This window comes from Pinus tabuliformis, chromosome 8, assembly GCF_031772625.1.
Source record: "Pinus tabuliformis cultivar Carrire ecotype Pingquan chromosome 8, CPIR1, whole genome shotgun sequence".
Taxonomy (NCBI): Eukaryota; Viridiplantae; Streptophyta; class Pinopsida; order Pinales; family Pinaceae; genus Pinus; species Pinus tabuliformis.
Window position 1 is genome coordinate 2,076,684,873 of NC_142294.1, and position 21,506 is coordinate 2,076,706,378.

General features: G+C 39.3%; 1 protein-coding gene across 2 annotated transcripts in view; it reads right to left on the reverse strand.

Moving 5' to 3' along the window:
• Positions 1-21,506, reverse strand: part of ABCC13 (multidrug resistance-associated protein 11) — a 547,614-nt gene that overhangs the window by 280,347 nt on the left and 245,761 nt on the right. For both annotated transcript variants that reach the window (XM_089375024.1, XM_089375023.1), the window contains 4 exons: positions 1,458-1,575; positions 1,169-1,285; positions 926-1,006; positions 545-814 (listed from right to left, as the gene is read on the reverse strand). In XM_089375024.1, the coding sequence (XP_089231150.1) occupies positions 545-814; positions 926-1,006; positions 1,169-1,285; positions 1,458-1,575 (586 nt within the window). The remainder of the gene's footprint in view (positions 1-544; positions 815-925; positions 1,007-1,168; positions 1,286-1,457; positions 1,576-21,506) is intronic.

The following is a 21,506-nucleotide window of genomic DNA, read 5'->3' on the forward strand; positions in this document are numbered from 1 at the left end:
AACTGAAATGAAATGTAATTTATAGTAATGCCAATAACAGACCAAAATAGGTCAAAGGGACTGTGGAGTAAAGCAGTCATTGACATCCAAAAATATAAGAAAAGGAGGGTGCATGAAGCACCCCTAGGAGAAAAAAATAAGTACAATAAATCAACATGGAATGGAATAACATAAAGTAACAGGTTAAACCAAGAAGATCAACGGTGATTTAACATCTACGATACTCTTTTAGTCCCACTGACCGACTCTTGTGGTCATCCGAGGACATTAATAAAATTATCTTATCTTATATATCAACAATAATGGCCTAGGCAACCACAACTGGCATGAGCAATATAAAATGGAAGCTTGTTAGTATCATTTATTTTCCATCAAGCACTAGATAACTAACTCTAACTGCACTATAAGACACAACAGAATCTAGACTAAAAGCCCAAGCTTCCAAGTTGTCTCCTCACCATCTTTGCAATCAAGAGAGACAGATGCAGCCATAACAATCATATTCAGAAAATAAAATATTCAGAGGAAAATGTTGTTTACTTGCCTCCCCAAGAACAACGGTGAGCAATCCTTTTGGAATTTCCACAGATATCTGTTTTAAAACTGGGGTTTGGCATTCTTGTTGACTATTAGACCATACATATTCAGCATTCTTGATGGAAATATCTTGCATATCTTCAACTATTTTCTCATTGTGATTGCCTGAAGGAAAAATCCCTCCCCTTTTAATTTGTAAAGCACCAATGCCTCCCTGATTGGAGTTAAGTTCAGTACAAGAAAGAAATCTTCCCAAGCGTTGAAGGGATATGAAAGCCTGGAAAACATCCACATTAAACTGAGGAAAAAAACTAATGCCAATAACTATGATGTTCTATTTAATTAAATAAGGATATGCCGGCCATTGGAAAAAATGACAATAATGTACCTCAATAAGACCATTTATCACCCATGGAAATGAATTCAATGGAGATATCAACATGTTAAACAGTGAAAGAGATGTGAACACCTGCCAGAGAGTTACAATGATCAACTTAAAAGGAATCCAAAATATTTTAAAACGCTTTAGAGAGGTTACATACTATTACTAAAGGCTTTTTCATAATGTCTGCTAAAGCAAGGCTTCCTATATAATCATATTGTAATTATAACTCTGTCTACTGAAAATTACCGTGGCTGCATCTAAGGAGTAGCCCAGTAACACATACACTCCAAAAGTAAACAATGAGAAAAGTATAGGTGTAGTGGCCCAAAAGTAGACACACCAAGCATCCAGATATTTTCGAGTCTGCCAATAGTACAGCATATATTTTGTTAGACCATGGAAAATCATCACGTATCTCTTAGTTAAAAACTTAAAAGTTGGAGGAACGTGTTAAAAATAGTCCTCTCTCCTTGAATTTCATAGATGAACAGAAGTTGATTTGCAGACCAAACTAATCTGCTAAGTTGTCACATACCGCAAGGTGTTTCACTTCATTTTCTCTTGTTTCCATCAAGCGGGCAGCAAAAATGTGCTCCCAATTGTACATTTTCAATGTCCGTATATACATTAGAAGTTCTCCAATCTTTCTAACCCTGAAGGAGAACACAAGCAGCCAGTTATAAAAGTAATATGCAATTTCATATTGACAGTTAGAATTAAATTGTATTAAAGTCCATGGATAACCATAGAAGGTTAGTAAGACTGCAGAAAGGATATGAAATTATATTAATGTCCGGTAATGACAAAAAAAAATGGGAGCTCAAATACAAGTAATAATTGCAGAATAAAGAGTTCCAAACACAGAACAGATAAAATGAGGTCATTTTATTAATTCCATGAATGAACAAAAAAGTAGTTAAGTGGGAATCAAAATTGCAATCTACTAGTAAGTCATGACATACCAAGGAGTGCCAAACCATTTCCTATAAGCCAGCTTCACATTGCACCATACACTTGGCAGATGTTTCAGGGTCTAAATGAGGATGTGTCTCACCGCAGGAGACAAAGGGAGAGCTTTTGTCATCACCCTAGCCCTTACAGATGGTTTACAGGCATTATTGATCCACTTGGATATCCATGAGCATGTCATTGTGCCCCCACACCCATTTGGAGACACCACATGTGACATGCTTGGATATCAAGGGGCCAGCCCCTTTTTCACTATGTTTGGAGCCTATTCTCATGCATTGGCACACTTTGGACTCCATTAGGCCTCCTCAATGGCCCAACGACTCATCATGTTTACTTTTTTGCCCTATTGAGAGGATTACTTTTCTATTTGGAGCTATCTTGGTGGGCTTCTCACCAAGGAATGTTATTGTTGTACATTATTTTATTATTTGGGGCTTAATTAGGCCTAATTAGGCAAATCGAACTCTTTAGAGAGGATATAAATTGATGAGAGGCTCATTCATTCCTGATTGGATTAGTAGCTCTTGTGAGAATTTCGCATTCACTTTTGGAGGACGAGATTGGTTTCATTGATGAATTTTGATGTTTGTATACTATTTTCTTGGTCTTGGAGCTTCAAATTTGTCTTGAATTGATGATTGGATATAATCATTGTACATGTAAGTGCTCTTTTCCATGTCTATTCTTTACATTAATCTGGTCACATGAACAATGTATGGGATTTTCGTTCTCTAGATCTGAAATTTGCCCTAATTTGTGCGAAATGGTGGAAATTTTGGACTTTTGAAGTGTTGCATATGTTACATGTGCCATATATAATGAATGAATGTCCCTAGAGGTTTAATTTCATTGAATTCACCTTGATAAGTCATCAATTCTTGCACATTGAAGTATAAAATTCTTTGGTAGCTGAGTTCATGCCCTAATTTTCCATGCAAAGTTGCTTAAGGACTCCTTCATTGGGTAAAAGTCTCTTCAAATTTCAAAATCACCTTGACTCCATCTCTCCCAAAGCAAGGCACTGATCTAGCCTCTTGGTGGTCACCAACACGAGTATTTTTCTCACCTTTTTCCTCTCTTTCTAAGCCTAACCCTATTAGGTCACCTAGGGAATCCAACAAGATTCTTTGTAGCCATTTGAAACCCTTGAATTTTGGTCCACTACTGCACTGGGGTTTTCTCAAGAGGTCCTCCAAGTTTGAGGCGAATCAGACAATGGAATCCCGATATATAGCAAGCCCTAGCCATAAGACCATCTCTTTCCCTAGGTTGATTTGGGTTAATGTCCTCACTTGGGTCATTGCATTTGTATTTCAAAAGAAAATTTGTCATTTGATCCTATTCTCCTCCCTAAACAGGTCAAGCCCCTCTAATATTGACCAACTCCATATCCTTAACCTAGTTTGGGTCCACTAGTTCTTTGTGGTCCCACAACTTTATAACTCAAATTCCACAAGGATTGCATAGAAGCCACTTTGCCACAAGAATTCTTAGGTCTAGGAAGCTTCTTGTCAAGGGACATTCCACAAACCTTGGCTTAGGTGTCTTCTTAGCATTTCTTAGAGAGCTAATCACCTTGCTTTCAAAGAAAGAAAGACATTTATATGAGCCTCTCTTGAGAATAGGCGTTAGGAATCACTCCTCATCCCATAATTGATCGTTTCATCCTTGTGATTCTTCTTATACCATGTCTCCTCCCATCGGTGAAAGTCTGTCAAGAGCAAGGAGCTTTAGCAGAGGTGACAGTGGGCTATTGCTCCGTTGTTACCACTTGACCTAGTAGTTTCTCTATAGGATCCCCGCTTAGGAACCCTACTAGTTTGAGCAATAAAATTTTTGGCGTTGTTGTCGAGGACACGAGACAGGTCTCTTGTTCCTCATACGACAATATCAACATATCATACTTGGTGACTCAATTGGAAGAACGAAGTCCTAGTTCTTCACTGAGCTTAAGGTCAATGCTTGTAGGGTGAAGCAAGTATTGTCAAGGCAATTTCATTCACCCTGGCGACTCCCATGTCATTAATGGCCCAACAACATGTTGACCACCTAAGTCACCTAACACGGGGATTCGGGATTCGTGGTGTCGGATTCGGACACGTTGACCCCCCCGAACAGGACATGTAGGATTCGTTATATATTATTTTATTAAAAAAAAAATTATATATATATATATATATATATTAAAAATTAGATATTTCTTACACAAATTTTAATTAATGATACAAATTTATTGATTTCAAACATAGATCTTCATCTATAGCTATTAGCATGCATAGTACATACAAAATTCAAATACATGTCAGTGGTACTGGTCACATAAATCATGATTCATAATTCATAACTGAAAGACAACTTACAACTACAAGATAGTAAGATAAACACACTGAGAACTGTAGTTTTCTCATTAAGTCATCAAATCAAAATGTGTTACATAGGTAGTGTTGGTGCAATGCCAATGGCAAATAGAAATAGAAAATATAAAACAACTACAGGTATACAAGCCTCAAGGCATCAATCAGCGTCAATGTCCTCATCATCATGGTCCCCACTGCTCTCCTCTGCATCCTCCTCCTCCCCTGTATCCATAGTCGCCTCTACATCCGCTGGTGTGGAGGATGACCCCTCTAAGTCATCAAATCTAACAGGCTCTAGCACTGGATAATTGAGATTCATGTTGGCCGATGCCAACTCAACGCTGGTGTCCAGACCCATATCATCAGGAACAGTGTTACTTGGGAGCGAGAGCAAAAGCGGGGAGCGAGAGCGAAAACGGGAGCGGGAGCGACATTTTCAGAAGCTCCTGGTTTGGTGCTCTTGATTAAATACGAGTTCCATACCCTAATACATGATAAAATTCAATGGAAACATTGCAATCCCCCAATCTTAAAATCCTGAAAAACTGATAAGTCTGCTGGATTTTGAATGAAATCTAAAATTCTACTTTCTCCATATGAAATCCAATGAGGCCGGAACCACTCTCAAACATCCTGAGTCATTTCATGGTAATGTTAAAAATTTAAGTAAAAGGATGAAAATGAAGATTAAGGAGAATGTCACTTTTACTTTAAGAATTTAACATTACCATGAATAGCATATCAATACAAGGCCTAGACTTGATCATGAAGATGCCAAAACGCTTGCCAAATGAAAATATGCGTGGCTGTAATGACCAAATGCGGCCTTTTCATACCCGCGCAGGTCACTTTTTGAGCCTAGCGAGTCCTAGAAAATAGGACACGATTCCCAAAATCGTGACACGCAGTCGGATTCGACGTGTCAAAAAAGGACACGACGTGTCATGGGTTTTGGACACGAATTTGGAGAGAATCGGTCGGACACGATGGATTCGGGATTCGTGGGGCCTATAGGACGAATCCGGTTACTTAGTTGACCACATATATTCCCGCCATAGATATGATAGGGACCCCACAGTATCCCACATTGGAATACATGAAGAAAAAGCCAATGTTCGATGGGGACCCACATTCCACAGTGAATCACATTGTAAGGTTCACAAGGTATGTTTCAAGGCACATATAACTCAACCTTGTGACCAAACAGAATTGTTTGTCCTATCCATTGCCCCAAATATCGATTAGCTTGAGTCAAATGAGCCTAAGAGTGTTCCATCTCTCTCAATGTTGGTTGTGCACTTCCTCTTACATGAATGGCTGGATTCGAAACTAATGAAGACATATGCCAAATGTTGGAATTGGCTGTGAAAATTCTATCACTGCAGCTATTGATTTACTTTTCCTACTTATTCCACAATAAATTATTTATGAAATTATTTCAATAAACATTAAAATAAATATTGCTGCAGATATCACACCGTAATACAGAAACAAACATATGCACAAGAATCAACACATTGACAGATATTTTGGACAACGGTCCCCGGAAAAACCCAATGTGGGAAAATCGGTGCAGTAAGGGAGGTTTTTATTATTCAACAATTCTTCAATACAACAGGGTGCCAAATTGGCTTACCCACAGAGTAAAAATTCTCCAACACTTCTCCCAATCTCAGCGTCAGCCCGGCTGACCTCTATGTGGCTCTCAGACCCTCTGCGTCAGCCCCTGCTTGACTGCATCAGCCCTGGACCTCTCTGCGTCACCCACACAGGCCCAGTTAATGATTGCGCAGTCTCCTGTTGCCTCTGCATCAGCATGAAATGCCTTGCATCTGCCTCTCCTGCCTCTGCGCTGATCTCTAGTGGTTGATCCCATCTCTCTGTTTCATACTTGCTGCCTCCTGACTGCTCACCAGACCACTGGTTCAATTTCTTAGCTAACCCCGCTCCAGAAATTGAACTGACTGGTCTCCTTTAGTGTGTTCTCCAAGTGACCCTCAAGCCTCCTCTTATACTTTTCTCGTTGACACATCAACGGCCGAGATTAAGTCCCTAATCAATGACTAAGATTAACTCTGGCTTCATCCATGACTTTTGGACCTTATAACATAGTTTTATATTAATTCACATTAATATTTTATTTTCCTCAGGTTTAGGCTTAGGGACTTCATTAAAAATATTAATTATTTTAATATCTCCCAAACTGTTTAGAATCTGCCCAAACCATTTATGGGTATTGGAGATCTCATGTGCTTTAGCCTCTCCACCAATTTTCGTGGCTAGAGCACATCAGATGCTACCCCAAATCAACACTCCCTCTTAGCGAGGACTGTGCTCTAGTAATATTCCTCACTGAGTATCACCTCGATCATTCGGCATCGGTCCCTGCGCTGATGCTAGGCCTCCCTGCCCAACATCCTTTACACTGTTGCATCTTGTGCTGCTGGCCATGGCTCTGCTACTGCCACTGCTGCATCTATACGACAACTCCCTCCGCATCTGTGTTGCTGCTAGTCCTTTCTCCCACCACTGCATCCGCATTGCAATTCCCTCTGCATCCTTGTTGTTATCACTCCCATTTCTACTACTGAAACAGGTTCTTTACCATCCCCATCTTTTCCCTGAAATATTCAAACTTTGTCCTTCCAAGGGCCTTAGTGAGGATGTCTGCCACTTGTTCTCCTGTAGGAGTGTAGCTCAACTGTACAACTCCTCGTTGGACACAGTCCCTGACAAAGTGACATCGGATATCAATATGCTTCGACATATCATCAAACACTGGATTCTCAGAGAGCTTGATGCAACTCTGATTATCTCACATGATCTGGGTCGCCTCCATATTCCTTCTGAATAGGTTCACAAGCAGTTTCCTAAGCCATATGGCCTCACGCGAAGCTATGCTTGCCACCAAATATTCTGCCTCAGATGAGCTCAGAGCCACGAACTTATGTTTCCTACTACACCAGGAAGTCATTCCTGATCCAATGTTGAAACAATACCCAGAGGTACTTTTCCAATCCACTGAACTTCCTGCCCAATCTGCATCAGTAAATCCACTCAATCTGATATCCTTACTCCTGGTGTACAAGAGTCCATAATCAATTGTTCCCTGTAAATACCTGAGAACATGTTTGGCTGCTGCCTAGTGCACCCTCTTCGATTCCACCATGAACTGACTGAGAGTGTTGACGGCATAGCAAATGTCTGGCCTGGTATTAACCAAATACATCAGGGACCCTATGAGCTTCCTGTATAGGGTGGGATCGACATCCTTGTCTTCTGATATCAATCTTCTAACAATTAGTGATCATTGGCGTAGCCATAGGTCTACTGCCCTCCATCCCGAATCTTTTCAGGATTTCTGTAGCATACCTCCCTTGCCCAAGGAAGATACCTCCCTTCTGCTGCCAAACTTCCAACCCTAGGAAGTAGTGCATTCGTCTCAAATCCTTCATATCGAATTCTGTGGCTAGCTTCTTCTTGCAGTCCCCAATGAGTCTAGATGATCCTGTCAGAAATAGATCATCCACATACAATACTAAGATTAGCGGCTTGTTCTCTACAACCAGATAGTAGAGATTCGGATCCGCATCACTCTTGAAAAACCCCATCTTCTACAACTAGCCATCTATTCGACCTGTTGACCACTACATGCCAACTACCCATAGCAGTACACCCCCTTTTTCGCAAAAGGGATAGCGCTTGATCGACGTGTTCATGCCATTCGACAGTCATCATCGACCCGATCATGTTATATTGTAAACCCAGTCTGCATGTGTAAATTGTAAATAATCTTAGTAGATCTGAGTCATGTATGTAAACTGCCTAGGCAAACCTAATTTTCTAGTGATAATCTACGTTTCGGAAGGTTTTTTGTCTCACCGATCCATGATCGGCAGAGTTTTCCTTTAGCCTAACCCCAAAGTCGGAATGAATTTTATCATTGGAATCTTAGGGGAATCCTAGTGTGCTTCGGTCTATGTAAAAGTAATTTGAAAATAATTCTAATTATTTGGTTAGGTTATTACAAATTGCTTGATCTGCTAGATTATGTTTGTGTCGCAGAACTGGGTGGTCTATGAGGGTCTATGTCAAATGGGTTTTCCCCTTGAGATGTAAAATTGCAAAAATCATGATATAAAGTGTCTTGAGGGTTAGAAAATGTTTTAACCCCTCATAAGTCCTAAGTCCTAGGTCCTAGGTGATTTTTCCAAAGGCTAAGTTCGAGGATCCAAAAATAAAAAAATAAAAAGCAATAAAAAACAAAATATATAAATAATATAAATAAATAAAAATTAAAAATAACTAAAAAATGAAAAAAATTAATTAATTAAATAAAAATTTGAAAAATAAAATAAAATAATAAGTCAAAATTTTGAGAAAATAAATGCAAAATTTTAATTTTTAATTTATTAAAATGCATTTAAAATTTCAACGGATGAGATTAAAAGATATCTTGATCCTCATCGACAGTCGAGATCATTTTGACATGGATCACTCAAACTAGCCATTGGGAAATTTTCCTTTAAATAGGGTGTTAGGGGTCATTTGAGATTATTCGATCTGGGAGTCTGGTGCTAAAGAAAGCTCTCTTGTAGTCCTTTTTTGTGCAATAAAGAAAGACTTTGGGGTTGAAAATCTTGCTAGTGTTACTCTTCTGGAAATGCTGTAAGATGTTTTATTTTTCTGCATAATTTTATTTTCAGCCATTGATGATAGCTTGATGAAGATTGATTTAGGCACAGGTATCTTGTCTGATCTCTGGGGTTTGAATGATAGTTTAATTTCTGAAATATAATGGCAGGTATCTCCATTTGATCTGAATTTCTCTGTTGTTTTCTCCCTCTATGTTAATGGTTGATTTAAGTTGTGCAGGAAATCCTTTTTTTAAATTACCGGGCGTTCGGGGAAGTTCTCGGCTAAACCAGCCCACTCCCGGATTGCGTTTTCTGAAAGAGCCCAGCCAGTTTTGGTCCCGGGCTTATCATTTGAAATTTTTTTTTATGAATGCATGAAGGTTTTTTTGAAGCATCTTGCATTAAGTTTAAAATTCTGAAGATATTTCTGTGGCATAATGATAAATCTGGCTATTTTAGAGCCTGCAGTTTGTGAATATTGTAATTATTTAGTTAGGGTTTTAAGGTTTTATTATTAATTTTGTTTCTTGCACAGTTTACTTCTGGGTTTTCGGTTTTTGCAAGTTGCAGGTACAGATCTTGAAAAATTTTCGGGGTTTTCATTAGACAAATCTGAATGCAGGGCAATTTAAAATTTACTGGAGAATTTGCAGGGTTTTTCTGAAGAAATTCGAGGTTTTCCAAGCCATTTGTCTGTTGGGGTTTCATTTTCGCAGGAGAATTTCAATTTTTTTTTAAAAAGCAAGTTGTGTTGTGCATGTTGCCCATCCTTCTCTACTGTCCCGTGCATCTTTTCTTCTATGCTTCCACGGCATCCATCTTATCCTCACCTCTCCGTTTGCGTGACCATCCGCCTCTCTTCCAATCCGTTTACTGCTCTTCAAAGCCGTATTCCCCTCATCCATGCAGCTACCATAGAGTACTGCGGCTCCACCCTAGCTCCTCGTTGATTGTAGCTTTCCTTTCTCCCGCCGACAACCTCATTAAATCAAATCCGTGGCATCCATTATCTCCTATCCACTAGCGATCCTCACACTGGAGCTTCCTACGCTCAGCTATTCTCCCCACATAGCTCCAGCTCTCCACCTGACCTCCTTAGTGTGGCCAGCCTGCAAAGAAAAATCAAAATCCTTAACCCGTGTTTCCATTATGCCTTGTCCCTTTCCGCTGCCTTCTCCCTGCATGCAGTCTCCGTCTCCAAGCCTGCATATTACAACAGCGAAAACAAAAATTTGATAGGCATGAGTTTTTCTTTGTTCTTTTTTCATATGCGTTGGTTAGTTTTAGCTTAGATTTTTTTTATTTAGATTTGGGTTTTGTTTATTTAAAATTTAGATTTTATAAATTTCACCCTTTTTATATACATACGGAATTGGCATTTTAATTTTTGTATAGATTTCAGATTTGATTTTTATTTTTTATTAGAATTCATTTAGAATTTAGGTTTGATTTCTTTCAAATAAAAAAAAATATAAAAGATTCAAATTTCCCTTTTTGTTTGTTTTATTTATTTTTCATAGTTAACATTCATAGTTTGTTTCATATTTTGTTAGGAGTTAGTTTAAATTTTAGATTTTACTCTTTTGTATATATTAGATCACGAATTTGATTTTTATTTTATAGTCTTCAGATATGTTACATTTAGTTTTTGTTTTGTTTTATTTTTTATAAATAAATCAAAAATCATAAAAAAATAAAATAATAAAATCATTATATATATATATATATATAAAGAAAAAAAAAAAAAAATATATATATATATATATATATATATATATATATATATATATATATATATATATATTCTTTTTTCAAGTGTGAGCTTTTTAGAATTTAGATTTTCCCTTTTTTTATGTATATATGATAAAGTTTTAATTTTAGATTCATTAAAATTTTTTTTAGTTTTAGACTTAGATTTCTTTAAAATATTAGATTTAATTTTTTAAAGTTTGATTTTAAAAATAATATAAAAAAATCATAAAAATTAAAAAAAGGCATAAAAAAATTTTCTTTAGTTTTTTTTAGAATTAAATTTTAGATTTAGATTAGTTTAATATTTGATTTTTAAGTTAGGTTTTAGTTTTATTTAAATTTCATTTTCATTTAGTTTAAATTTAGGTATTTTGGTCTATTTTGATATAAGAAAAAATAATAAAAAATATATAAAAAATTTTGAAAAAAAGCTTAACAAAAAAATTGAAAAATCATTTTTGGTGTCTTTTTGTGGTATCTATGTTCTACTTCTTTATAGTTAAATGCGCTTAAATGTTTGTCTAAAGTTAGCTATATGAAAGTGGTAATTAGTCAGCATTTAAATTTTATGATCACTTAAAGCATTTGATTTTTCTCGAAGTTTAATTGCTGGAAATTGTTAAACATTGTGCATCTTGCATCACCTGGTTTACTTGATGATAAATGATTGTTTTACAAAGTTCATATTACTGCAACATCTAATAAATAATCATTTAATCATTAACTCCATAAGGCACTGGTCCATTAATTTCTAAAATTAATCAGGTGCTAAATTGCCTTGCTGTGTCTCCCAACCCAGCTGGTCCACAGTTGGTCTTCATTCATCCCATAGGGTCCACCCCCCAACCTCGGGAGATGGCTTAAACGGAGAGATTGGGGATCAGGGTGACAGCCTCCAGTCTGAGTGTTGTAGTGACAATCTGTGCAACAACACGACCATACCATGCTCTCGGTGCTTGTTTCAACCCATACAAGGCTTTCTTCAATTTGCATACATGAGACTTCTTCTCATGAGTTTTTCAAAGCTCTCTGGTTGTTCAATGCATACCTCCTCTTCTATTACCCTGTTCAGAAATGTCGTTTTCACATCCATCTAATGGATCTCCCATCCCATCTAGGCTGCAAGAGATATCACGGTCCTAATAGATGTATACCTAGCTACCGGGGCGAAGGTCTCCTCATAGTCAATCCCTTCTTTTTTAGCATATCGCTTACCCACAAACCTGGCCTTGTATTTCTCAACACTGTCGTCTACAGCGTATTTGATCTTGTAGATCCATCTTGAACCTACCACTGATCTGTCTTGAGGCCTTGGCACCACCTCCCAGACATTGTTTACGATTATGGAGTTGAGCTACTAATCCCTGGTATCTATCTAGTTGTTTTCACTCCCTCTTATTGTTTCTTGGCGCACCGATGAAGTCCTCTACATCTCGCAAGATCTGACAAAGTTCCCTACTAGTTCTTCCTCTGCCAGTTGATGCTATTGTTCGCTCCTCCTCCACATCCTGAGAATCTTCCTGTCCTGAGGAAGAATTCTTTACTTCTGTTGGTTGAAGAGGCTTAACCAACGGCTCTTCTTTCGACTGCTCCTCGGAAGACATCTCGCGAGATCTTCTGAAAGCCCTGTCCTCCATGAACTTTACATCTCATCATACTACTACCTTCCTGCTCCTTGGAAGATAGATTCTATACGCCATAGCGTTCTCGCTATATCCCACCAAATATCCCTTTTTCGCAGTCTAATCCAGCTTCTTCCTCTTTTCTTCGGGTATGCAGCAATATGCTAAACTCCCAAGTATCCTGAAATGACTGAATTCAGGTGTCTTCCCTGTGAAGACTTTCTCTAAAGTAATCGTGCCCACTGCCCGATGAGGAGTCCTGTTCTGAACATAGACTATTGTGTTGCATGCTTCTACCCACAGGAATTTTGGCATATCTTGATCATACATCATGGCCCTAGCTGCTTCTACAATAGTCTTGTTCTTTCTTTCTGCTACCCCATTCTGCTCTGGATTGTAGGGAGTTGTCCACTCTCTTCTAATGTCCTCCTTACAGCAAAAATCTATGAAGTCCTTATCGACATATTCTCCACCATTATCTGAGCGCAAAACTTTTATTTTCTTCCCAGTCAGATTCTCCACTAGAGCCTTGAACTCCATGAATCCACTGAAAACCTCATCCTTGGTTTTCAGAAAATAAATCCAAGTTTTCCTTGAGTGGTCATCAATGAAGGTAAAGAAATACTCAGAACCATTGAGAGCTTTGACGGACATAGGTCCGCAAATATCTGAGTGTATCAATCCTAGTACACTCTTGGCCTTGTGTTTGCTCCTAGGAAATGCTGCCTTGGCATACTTTCCTAGAGCACATCCCCTGCATATATCATCTCGTTCTATACTCAGATCCGGAACTCCTATTACAATGCTCCTGAGAATTCTCAAAGCTCCATGGTGCAAGTGACCCATTCTTTTGTGCCATAGTTCGTTCAAGTCCTTGTCTCCATGATTGCCTATTAATGCCATTGGTGATTCTAATTGTAATCTATACAACCGATTACTTTTGATTCCAACCTGCACTTTCTTTTTCCAGCTCGGTTGTTTGACATATACCTTCTCCTTGATGAAGTAGACGTCATAGCCTTTCCCTTGTAGTTGTGACACGGAAAGTAAGTTCATCCCCAATCCTGGTACATGCAGCACATTTGTAGCACGGAATCATTCTCTCGATTCTGTCTTAAAGACTATGGTACCCTTCCCTACTGGAGTACACTTTGCCTTGTTCCCCATGGTGATCTGAAAGTTCACCTTCTCTTCTCGTTATTCTGAGAAACACTCCCTGATTCCCGTCATATGCCATGAGGTTCCACTGTGTATATACCATACTTCTGATGATGCAGCACTAGTCATACACGCCACTTCTTCTTCCAGCCTAGAAGCTAACATAGAGAAATCGAAATCTCTTTCTCTTGTGCAATCTTCTAAGAATTTGTGTGAGTCCGCTGACGTGGATGCCTCTACATCGTGGTCTTGACCCATAACTGATTTTCCCTTCCTGTCTCTGATTACTTCCTTTGATACCATATGAAAATTCTATCACTGCAGCTACTAATTTACTTTTCCTACTTATTCCACAATAAGTTATTTATGAAATTACTTCAATAAACATTAAAATAAATATTGCTGCAGATATCACACCATAATACAGAAATAAACATATGCACAAGAATCAACACATTGACATGGTTATTTTGGACAACAGTCCCCAGAAAAACCCAATGTGGAAAAACCGGTGTAGCAAGGGAGGTTTTTATTATTTAAAAATTCTTCAGTACAACAAGGTGCCAAACTGGCTTACGAACAGAGAGAAAAATTCTCCAGCACTTCTCCCAATCTCAGCGTCAGCTCAGCTGACCTCTGCGTGGCTCTCAGACCCTCTGCGTCAGCCATTGCTTGACTACGTCAACCCTGGACCTCTCTACGTCAACCACACAGGCCCAGTTAATGACTGCATAGTCTCCTGCTGCCTTTGCATTAGCCTGAAATGTCATGTGTCTGCCTCTCCTGCCTTTGCGCTAATCTCTAGTGGCTGATCCTGTCTCTTTGTTCCGTACTTGCTGCCTCATGACTGTTCACCAGCCCACTGGTTCAATTTCTCAGCTAACCCCGCTCCAGAAATTGAGCTGACTGGTCTCTCTCAATGTGTTCTCCAAGTGACCCTCAAGCCTCCTCTTATACTTTTCTCATTGACACATCAACGGCCAAGATTAAGTCCCTAATCAACGGCTAAGATTAACTCTGGCTTGATCCATGACTTTTGGATCCTTCTAACACAATTTTATATTAATTCACATTAATATTTTATTTTCCCTAAGTTTAGACTTAGGGATTCTATTAAAAATATTAATTATTTTAATATCTCCCTATTGATTTCGGGTGGCATCGGATGTGCTCTAGCCACGAAATTTGGTGGAGAGGTTGGGGCACATGAGATCTCCAATACCCAGAAAGGGTTTGGGCAAATTCTAAACAGATCAGAAGATATTAAAATAATTAATATTTTTAATGGAGTCCCTAAGTCTAAACTTATGGAAAATAAAATATAAATGTGTATTAATATGAATCTATGTTAGAGTGGTCCAAAAGACATGGATCAAGCCAGATCTAATATTAGCCGTTGATTAGGGACTAAATCTCGGTCGTTGAGATGTCAACAGGAAAAGTATAAGAGGAGGCTTGAGGGTCACTTGGAGAAGACACCAGAGTGATCAGTCATTCTATTCTCTAGAGCAGGGTTTGCTAAGAGAGATAGAATCAGTGATCGCGAGAGCAGCTGAGGGGCATTGAGTACAAAGAGACAGAGAGGTAGAGATAGTGTCGCGAGAGCAGCAGAGCAGCCAAAGAGAGAGACGCAGGAGCAGCCAGTGCTCATGCAGGGCCACGCAGAAGCAGTCGGGAGTTGTACAAAGCCTCAGAGAGGCCAACGTTGCTAACGCAGAGGGCCAGAGGGTTGACATAGGGCCTCCTAAGGCTGATGCAGACCCATCCGCGGTGACGCAAGGCCAACGCTGGACAGAGAGGGGTTGACGCAGTACAGAGAGAGGTTGACATTAGGGTTTCTGGGGCAGATTGGTGCTGAAGAACTGCTAGAAGGATTATCTGGGGTTTCAGCCAGGAGATTTGTCAGAAACTGAGAGGTATTACTGCCAAGGAAATTCTCTATTGGGTAGGCCAGTTTCGGCACCCAGATTGTACTCTGATATTGCTTAAAAAGAAAACCCTCAGATAGCTTCACCAGTTTTCCCACATTAGGTTTTTCCAGGGACAATGGTCCAAAAATAATGGTGTCATATGGTGTGATTGTTTCTGTTTCCTTTACTTGTTGATCTGTAATATGTTGAGCATGCACTAGTGTTTATTTTCAGTATTTACATTGTAAATAACTTGTTAAGTAAAATAACAAGTAGGTAGGAATAAATAAGATAAAGTGCATGGAGGGTTTCTAACTAAGTAGACTTAGAAACTTCAACAAAGACAAGAATGATGTGTCTATCTCTCCCTCTCAACTTAGGGAAGACATATCCATTCCATTGAAGGAATGTACCCATTCCTTTAAAAGGAATGTACCCAACCTCCCTATTAAATAGGGACTTATCCAACCTCCCTCTTGACTAGGGAATTGCTTCCAGCAGCTCTTTAGGTGGAGATCATGGGATAGCTAACTGCTTGTAGAACTCCTTCCTTTGATATCATGAATTTCTTCTTTGTCATGGAGTCTCCATCTTTTGGGACTTCATGGTAGGGCATAGACCATCCCTCATTTTCATCCATAAGTCATGTCAGTCATGTCATCATTCCTTCCATTGGAAAGCGGTCTATTAGACCATATCTAGTTTTTCTTCATGCCATGTCACCCTAAGGAGCATTCATCCTGCTACATGGGCATCAGTTGCGAAAGACATACACAATTCTTCCCTTGGCAGGCATGCATAAGGCTATCCATATATTATTCAAAAATACGAAATGAATATTAAATCAAAATTACCTTTGTGATGGTCTTTCATGATGACATCTTTCTATTTGCATTAGCATCCTGCATACATATTGACACATCTCCGAAAGATATACACCATCAAGGGTCTCTTTCTTTTTCAGACTTCATCGGTGTCTTCACTTCTTTCATGGAGATATAATAGTCAAATCTTTCAGCCTTGGATGTTGATTTCCTTTTCCATAGTTGCATATTTCATAATCTCTTTCTTCACATGTTTACTTTCCAAGAACTTCCAATCAAAGTCCCTCCAATTTTTGTTAACCACCTCATATTTCATACGAGGACATATTATGTTGATTTCATATAGTCAATATGTGAACCATGCCTTCCTGCACCATTTCAAAGGAGGGAATCCTTTCTTTTGATAATGCTCTTGAGATAGAGCATTTATCCATGTTATCTGCAACCATATGACATGACTCCATTTATCAAATACGAGCATACATACCTCATTTTTCTTTAGGTCATCTAGACTTCCTTCAACAGCTTCCTTGATTGAAAGAACTTCAATTCCTTGATTTGCTTCTGTTAAAATTGGCAACTAGGGCCAAACTCCACATGGGTCATCTTATTTAAGGCAGCTGATATTTTTTTTGGATTCCTCTCTCCGAGAGGTGTAGAATTAATCTAAAGATCATCTGATTCCGACATGTAAAAATGAAGTTGTGAATTTATTTTGATTATGGTCAAATTATTAAGGTCGGCCTCCTTCATTTGACACATCCAAGTGCTCATCCTCTCCTCTGAAATAGGATGGCATCTGAGGCAAGACGCAAGTGACAAGGGTCGAGTTTATGATGAGACCCATCTCTGTTTAGGGTTCATTTTTCTTGGGAGAAAAGAGCCGCAGGTCTGTGGCATCATGCATGGAGGATAGGAGGTCTGTCTGGGCAGCGTACCTCTTGTTTTTGGATACAGATTTCCTGTTGAATAGAGCCGCAGTCAGAGGAATGCTTGTTGGATGATTTTCTGTGCTATTTGGTGAGGTGTATCTCTGTTACAAGCCGCAAGCCTAAAGGCAAATCTGGGTACGATTTAAGGTGATCATTATCTCTGTTTTGGGTCCGATTTGAGTAGAAAGGGAGGCCAAATGTTTTGAGGAGAATCTGGACACCTGTGCATTGTGTGCAGTCTTGGCCGCAGGCCTGTAGAGGAGTTTTGTTGGGACTGCTGTTCATAACAAGCTGAAACAGGGTGCCATATAGAGCAGCGAAGGAAGGAGGGTCTTGTGGAAGGAAAGCCGCAGTCCTCTAGGTGACTGTTGGAGCAGTTTTAGGGCTGACATATTTCTGTGTTTATGCCCTAACCAGTGTTCAGAATTGCAGTATAGAAATCTTCAGCCCTTGGTGCCAGAATTGCAATTTCATTGAGTCATCTTCATGGTTAAGAACTTTGATGTCAAATCTCCTATTTTGGCAAGTCAATATTGACTTTAACTCATTGTACTCTATCTCTCTCTCTCTGCTGAAGTATTGAAGAATATATAAGAAGAATTGATCAAGGGTTTCCCCACATTGGGATTTATCCCTAGTTGGTGCCACATCTTGTGTCCTCTTGTCTTGGCTTGTCTTCTACTGTTTATGTTTATGTTCTATCTGCATTTTACATCATGTTGATGTGATTGCTAATCTAGATATGGATAATGGGCTAATAGTAGAATTGCTCTAAAGCATAGAACTTACCATTGTTTCCTAAAATTTACATGGTATCACAGCTCAGGTGAGGACAAGCCCAAGCAAGAGCGAATACAATCACTAAGAATTTTCTAATCTTTGTGATCTACCAGAAGTGATTGACAAAGAATGTTTTAGTAATTCGATCTGCTCTTCAAAGGTCTGGCATGATATTTTCAAAATCGGTTCTGTGGTGAAAAGCGCTAAGGCTCAATTGGATTCAATCCTTAAAGTTGCCAGGGGTTGAATGTTAAAGGCTCCTAGTCTCCCTCCCGTGGCTTCTTCCTAAGTTCAATTGAAAGAAGGGCCACCTAGGGTAAAGGGTTTGGTGTAAAAGGTGCAAGTGGACTGTTGCTGCTACAGTTTGCATGCGGACTTCTCCTATCAACCAGGGTAGTAGCATTTTCATATCTAGGTTGAGAGCAAGAGGATAGCGAGATCCTTACCTATAGCCACCTCAAGCAGTAGCACTGTCACTCAAGCTAGGAACATAAGTGATAATGTATCCAGCACCACTAGCATCAATGTTAGAAGCCAAATGCTCCATTTTCTATTTTCCATGTAAAGGGCCATTGAACGTATGGTTGGAATGGATAAAGGGAGAAAATCAGAGTTTATCAACGAGGACGATGTGATCAATGAAATTTCCATAGTCGAGGAAGATCTTCCAGATGCTGATGTGGAAGGCGAAGATGTGCAAAGGAGATTTAGACCTGTAGTTTCTTCAAGCCTCAGAAAAGACAGAAAACAAGGTCAGCAAGAGCCGTACTCAGTTTAGCAAAGCCAGGAGGCATTCTGTGCACAGTCATGAAGACCTTTCTAACAGAAAAAAGGAGTCTTTTAGATCTACTCTTGATTGGACGTTTGCTATATGGCCATGCTCCTGATCCTGGAATGTAACGACAGATGATCATATTTTTTTGGCATATGAACCTGCTTCTTTGCATTGTGACATTGTCACAATTAGCATCAACTCAATGAGTTATACATCGACTTCTGTCATATGTATGTCATCAATTCACAGTGATATGGCTTTCCGATATTAGAAATGATGGGTATCAAGATTCATCGTATATACTCAAACTTCTTCACTCTTACATGCACTCTACATTACATATGACCGTCCCTGCTAAAGCAGCTCCAGTATGGTATTATTATGTTCCAGCTATGTATGATGGTCTCAGTACAATACAATATATAAGGGCATATACTTTTTATTAATGACATCTGTTCACTGTTTATGCACTGAGTTGACTCTATACTCAGAGCAGTGAGAATCTCTTTAATCGTATATTCAGGCTGCTGAGCTCAAGTTGTATGGCATCAGGAATCCCATACAAAAATGACACAGTGATGTAGCTACATATCAGTGTTGCTGCCATTATTGATCACTGTATTGCATGGGCAGTGTTAATTCTGTTCATAATCGAATACATGATGTATTCCTTCTACAATGTCAGCACTTATATGGAACTCTACGGTATCGATCTTCATTCAGTTTTGAGGAGAATCAGTCATTTACCTTGATGCCCTAAAAGAAGTGTTCTGAAGATGCATAAATCTGAAGATTGTTTCATATGACATAAAACATCACGCTTACTCTCCTCATGCTGATAATCTTAAGAAGTCAGCTTGGATCCTCCATTAGCCTGCAAAATAAGTCAAGTTGTATTGAACTGTGACGCCAATTCACAGTCTTTGAACTCCATCATTTAATGGCAAGCATCAAAACCTGGAGGGCAGAATTCTTCTTCATCAACTAACTATTTGTCACATTGAATCTTGAAAGTACTTCAGTACATTAGCAATTATATTCAGAAACTCAACATCAAGCATGGAAGGTCATAAATGACAGAAGCATTGGCAATGGATCTTGTTCACAATCGAAGTTGTGAACAAGATGTGTAAGTTCGAGATAGTCTGATGAACTTGAGGACAGATCTAATTCTTTGTCCTTGACATCTTGCACAAACAACTTTTGATGAAGTACAAAAGTAGTTGTGTGACAAGTTTTGGGAGGAATACAACATAAAGGAATATCCTAGTTAGGAATGGCTTCGGCATATCGCTCATTTCAACAGATGATTTGAAACTGGATATCCTTGATATAGCAGCACTGTTTATTCCTCGTGCAGTAGTTGATGTTATACTTCCTCAATTCAAAGGAAGATGATGAAATTCAGAAGTCACTTATCATGGTCATATGGATACAAATGGCTGGATGAGAAAATCATCCTTATTGAGTAGTTTCATGCACATGGCTGAAATAATTTAGCAAGCTCATCGTTGAAAGCTAAATGACCATCTGACATATGGCCTCAGAGGGAGCCATAGAGTATTTCAAGAAACATAACCATGTCAACGGGTGTTGATTCATGATAGCTGATTAGCAGTAGCAGAGCCACGGGCAACAATACAGGTTACAACAGTACAGAGGATGTTGGGCAAGGAGGCCTAGCATCAGCACAGGGACCGATGTCAGATGATCAAGGTGATATTCAATGAGGAGTATTACTAGAGCACAGTCCTCGCTAAGAGGGAGTGTTGATTTGGAGTAGCATCGGATGTGCTCTAGCCACGAAAATTGGTGGAGAGGCTAACACACATGAGATATCCAATACCCAGAAATGGTTTGGGCAGATTCTAAACAGTTAGGGAGATATTAAAATAATTGATCCGGATTTAAACAGGAACGCAATAGATTACAGAGATAACCATAAATACAGAGATGTGATAACCATAAATACAGAGATGCAGCGGAAATAATACTTCATTTCATTAATGGAAAATACCGAAATATGCTTACAACCAGAAATGGAAATAAACCAGCTAGGGCGATGGTAGCTTATCTCTGAGAAGAGATGTGCGGCTACATGCCTCTGAACTGTTCCGAACTGTATTACAATGAGGCTCGAAGGCCTATTTATTGTTGAGAAACAATGGAAAACCCTTCACATCCCGAAACCTAACCCTAGAAGATGAAACGCCAAATTGTGGGCCCCGTTTGGGTAAATTGGTACATCAATTTCCCGGGGTCGTAACTTTGGCATACGATCTCCGTTTGACGCGTATGATAGCTCGTTAGAAAGATCTATCCGAGTACTACCACTTTGGGAGGCAACATGGGTCCATGGGTCCATGGACCCATGTTGCCCCAGAATCCCAAAAAAACGTCGTTTAGGGCCTCAAAACGGCTCCGGAAGTTCAGGACTCGAAAAACTGCTAAAAATAGTAAACTATGCTACAATTAAGGAAACTGAAAGGACTGAAAGAGACAGTTGTGGGGGTCCAAATGGGTTGGTGGGTGGCCACCAACATCCACCTGGATCATTCCTCCCCCCTTAGGAAGCAATGGTCCCCATTGCGTTGAGTTCCTCCCTGAGATGAGGAAGCTTTTGCTGAGCTGGGTCTCTGGTGAGCTGTTCTGCAATCTTTGCTGTGACCAAAAATGGTGGAAAGCATTGTCGATGATGGTCCACATTGAACACTTGGTGCAAGCGAAGGAATGGAGGAATGCTGTGCTTGAAAGCATTGTTTCCCGTAGCCTTGGTACCGGTGTAAGGACCATGTCGGAGTGGTCTGAGTTTCTGATGGGTTCTGGTAAGGTGTTCTCTCTGCATATGCAACCAGACTTTGTCGC